The sequence below is a fragment of the Eimeria tenella genome, genomic scaffold (genome assembly GCF_000499545.2).
Source record: "Eimeria tenella Houghton genomic scaffold, Eth_scaff1186, whole genome shotgun sequence".
NCBI classification, from domain to species: domain Eukaryota; phylum Apicomplexa; class Conoidasida; order Eucoccidiorida; family Eimeriidae; genus Eimeria; species Eimeria tenella.
In genome coordinates, this window is record NW_013543657.1 from 186 (window position 1) to 3,715 (window position 3,530).

Genomic DNA, 3,530 nt, shown 5'->3' on the forward strand with positions numbered 1-3,530 from the left:
TGTTTATCTTCACCTCTTGGCTTCCGCGAGGTAAAGCCTTAGGGGGCCGTCGCAGCAGCAGCAGCAGCAGCAGGAGCTGCTGCTCAAAGGCCCTGCAGCTAATTAAATAGACCTCGCAGCAAATCAAACCGACGTCGGGGAGAAAGCTAGCTGCTGCACCAGCAGCAGCGAACGGCTGCAGCATCAGGCTGCTGCAGCAGCATGCTGCAGCAAGATGCTGCAGCAGTAAAGCACCAAGCCGTAGCAGCAGCAGCAGCACTAGTCTGCCGCAACAACCTAGCAACACGCAGCTACAGCAGCACACCAGCAAGCGGTTGCTGCCTCTGCTGCAGCAGGGGCAGCAGTATCCTGCTGCTGCAGCACAGCAGCAAGCTGCAGCAGCGGGAGTTTCGCTGGATATTCTTCCTTTTTCTCTAGGGCCTTAACTGAAGGGTCGATCGGCAGCTCCTGCCCCTCAGCTGGGCCCCACAGAGCCCTTCTAAAGGGCCTCTAAAGCCTTTTAAGACTACGAGTTTTGCTGCAGCAATTTGGGGGTTCTTTTTGCTGCGAGGAAGAGAGGGTTGCTGCTGCGGCTGTCTGTGGGCTTTCTGGTGGGCGGCTGGCGGCGGCAGAAACTGCTTGTTTGGGCTGTGTTCTTGAGTAATTAAGTTTTAATAAACATTTATTTGATAATTTGTTTCTTGTTTTTGGATTTGTTTGCCCTTTTTCCAGTTTTCACCTCCAGTGGTGCGGCCCCAGAAGCGACCAGCCGCCGCGGCTCGGCGAGCCAGTGGTCCACTGGCCCACAGCCACTGGCCTCATCTGAGTGCCATTCCTGTGCGTTTTCCCCGAATTTCACGTGCCTGAAGCAATTAATTATAATAATTAATAGCTTTTGTCTTTTAATTTCACTTCAAAAAGGTCATTTCACTTCGGTAAGCCGCCTGCGCGCCGCACTGGCTCGGTGTGCGAGGCCCGGGCCCCCCAAAGTGCCCTGCACAGACTTCCCAGAGCTTCTTCAGCAGCAAAAATGAAACGAGCAGCAGCGCAGCAGCAGCAGGGGGCCTCCCAGGGCCCCAGAAACACCAGAGGGGCCTATTCTGGAGAGTCTCGACCCTCCGAAGGCTTCAAAATCGACAGAGGCCAGCAGTATCTCATGCGTTCTGGCTTCGCCCCCTCTACTGCCCCCATAGGCTCCACTGTTTCCGGCCACCCCGAAGGTAAGACCCACTAAGGGGCCCCTAGGGGCCCCTACGGGCCCCCAGAGGCCCCCCAGGGGCCCCCTCTAGGGCCCCCAGGGCCCTCCAGGGGCTCTGGGGGGCCTTTTATGGGGCCCCTAAGGAGCGCTGCTGCCTCTCTTTTTGCTGCTTAGGATACTTGCCAGCCTGGGCCTTTGCTGCGTTGTTTCCCGCCCCTCTCTGTGTTCTCGCGGCAGCCCTTAGCTGGAGCAGCAGCCGCTGCTGCTGCTTCCACTGCCGCTGCTGCTGCTGCTGTGCTGCTTCTGCTCCTGCTGCTCCTGCTGCTGCCGCTGCTGCTGCTGCGCTACTCCTGCTCCTGCTACCGCTGCCGCCGCTGCCGCCGCTGCCGCCGCTGCTGCTGCTGCTGCTGCTGCAGCAGCTGCTTGTGCTGCGCGGGTTGTGTACAGGGGAGTTTGAAAGCTTCCTGGAGGGCGTGGGGGAGGATTTGGTGGGGCTGAGTGTGGAGGGTTTTCGGCCTGTGGGGCTGGATGCCCTTTGGGGGCGTTCTGTGGCTTTGCTGTTTTCCGCGGGAACTCATCCCAAGTGTTCTTCTTTTATTCCTTTTCTCGCGCAAGTCCGCCAAGCAGCAGCAGCAGCAGCAGCAGCAGCAGCAGCAGCAGCTGCAGCAGCGTGCAGTTTAACCCTTAAGCAGCCTAGCTGCACTCTAAACCATACTTGCTGCTGCCAAAACGCCCGAGGACCGCGTCTAGGGTTTAGGGTTTGGGATAGGGTTCGGGGTTTGGGGATGGGGTTTGGAGTTTGGGGAGAGGGTTTGGGTTAGGGTTTGAGGTCAGTTTCGGCTTGGCGATAGGGTTTAGGGTTTGGGGCTAGCGTTTAGGGTTTGGTGTTAGGGTTGGGGGTTAGGGTTTGAGTTGGGGCCCAGGGTTTGAGTCAGGGTTTGGGGTTACTTCGACGTATGGGGTTAGCGTTTGGCGTTAGGGTTTAGGGTTTGGGGTTAGCGTTTAGGGTTTGGTGTTAGGGTTTGGGGTCAGGGGATAGTGTTTAGAGGGGTGGCTAGGGTTTGGGGTTAGGGTTTAGGGTTTGGGGTTAGGGTTTAGAGCTAGGGTTTAGGGCTAGGGTTTGACGCCAATGGGGCCTCGCATGCCCAGGGCTGAAGACTCGCGCTGCCCCCGCTCACACAGAACCAGAATGTTTAGAGTTCAGGGTTTAGGGTTTAGAGTTTAGGGTTTAGGGTTTAGGGTTTAGAGTATAGGGTTAGTGCGCGGCACAAACGCTGCCCGGGTCCCCGGCGCCCCCAGCAGCTGCTGCTGCAGCGCGCGCCGCAGCAGCAGCAGCTGCTGCTGCTGCGGCATGCATGCGCGGCTGCATGCGTTGCATGCGTTGCATGCGTTGCATGCGTGTTGCAGTTTTACAAGAACGTGAACGAGGCTGGGGATCGGCCAAAAGTGGAAATAATTTATGTCAGTTTGGACGAAAGCGAAGCAGCTTTTGAAAGCAGCAGGCAGCAAATGCCGTGGCTCTCGCTGCAGTTCAACTCCCCCACTCGACAGAAGCTCATCAAGAGATACAGAATCTACGTTGACCCCAGAGGTGCCCCGCTGCTGCTGCTGCTGCTGCTGCTGCTGCTTGTTATGCTGCTACTGCTGCTGCTGCTGGTTCTGTTGTTGTTGTTGCTGCCGCTGCTGGTTCTGCTGTTGCTGCTGCTGCTGGTTCTGCTGCTGCTGCTGCTAGGGGTTCTGCTGCTGCTGCTGCTGCTGCTGCTGCTAGTTCTGCTGCTGCTACTCCTGCGGCTGCTGCTGCTGGTTCGTGGTGCCTCCCCTGTTGCTCCAGCTGCTTCGACTACTAGTGGAGTTGCTATTCCTGCTGCTATTGCTGCTGCTACTGCTCACGCTGCTTGCTGCTGCTGGTGCTGATGCTGTGGTGCTATTGCTGGTGCTGGTGCTGCTGCTGCTGCTGCTGCTAAAGTCCTGCTGTTGCTGCTGCTGACGCTCCTGCAGCTGCTAGTGGGACTGTGTGTGCCTTGTTTTTACTTTTGCTGTTTCTGCCGCCAGTGTTGCTGGCTTCCGCCATTGCTGCTGCTGTTGCTGCTGCTGCTTCTTCCTCCACTCTCACTATGACTGAAGTGCAGCCCCGTCTTACCCCGCTATCTGTGGGCAGCAACAGCTGCAGCTGCAGCATCAGCTGCAGCAACAGCAGCAGCAGCAGCAGAGGGGCGCCGTGCATTTCTACGTTTCCCGTTTTGCTTCTTTTCTCTTTGCCCCTCTCTGCCTCTTTCTGCTGCTACCTCCCTCGCTGCAGCGCCTACCCACCCTCACCCTGCCGCTTGTGCTGCTGCTGCTGCTGCTGCTGCTG

The 3,530-nt window shown here is 57.8% G+C and overlaps 1 protein-coding gene across 1 annotated transcript; it reads left to right on the top strand.

Annotated features, from left to right (window-relative positions):
* Positions 1–1,009: 1,009 nt before the first annotated feature.
* ETH_00001155 (uncharacterized protein) lies at positions 1,010–2,768 on the top strand (the record flags this gene model as incomplete). Its single annotated transcript, XM_013378933.1, has 3 exons — positions 1,010–1,199; positions 1,625–1,791; positions 2,585–2,768. Coding segments are annotated over 3 exons (541 nt in total), but the record flags the coding sequence as incomplete, so codon positions are not given.
* Positions 2,769–3,530: the final 762 nt, after the last annotated feature.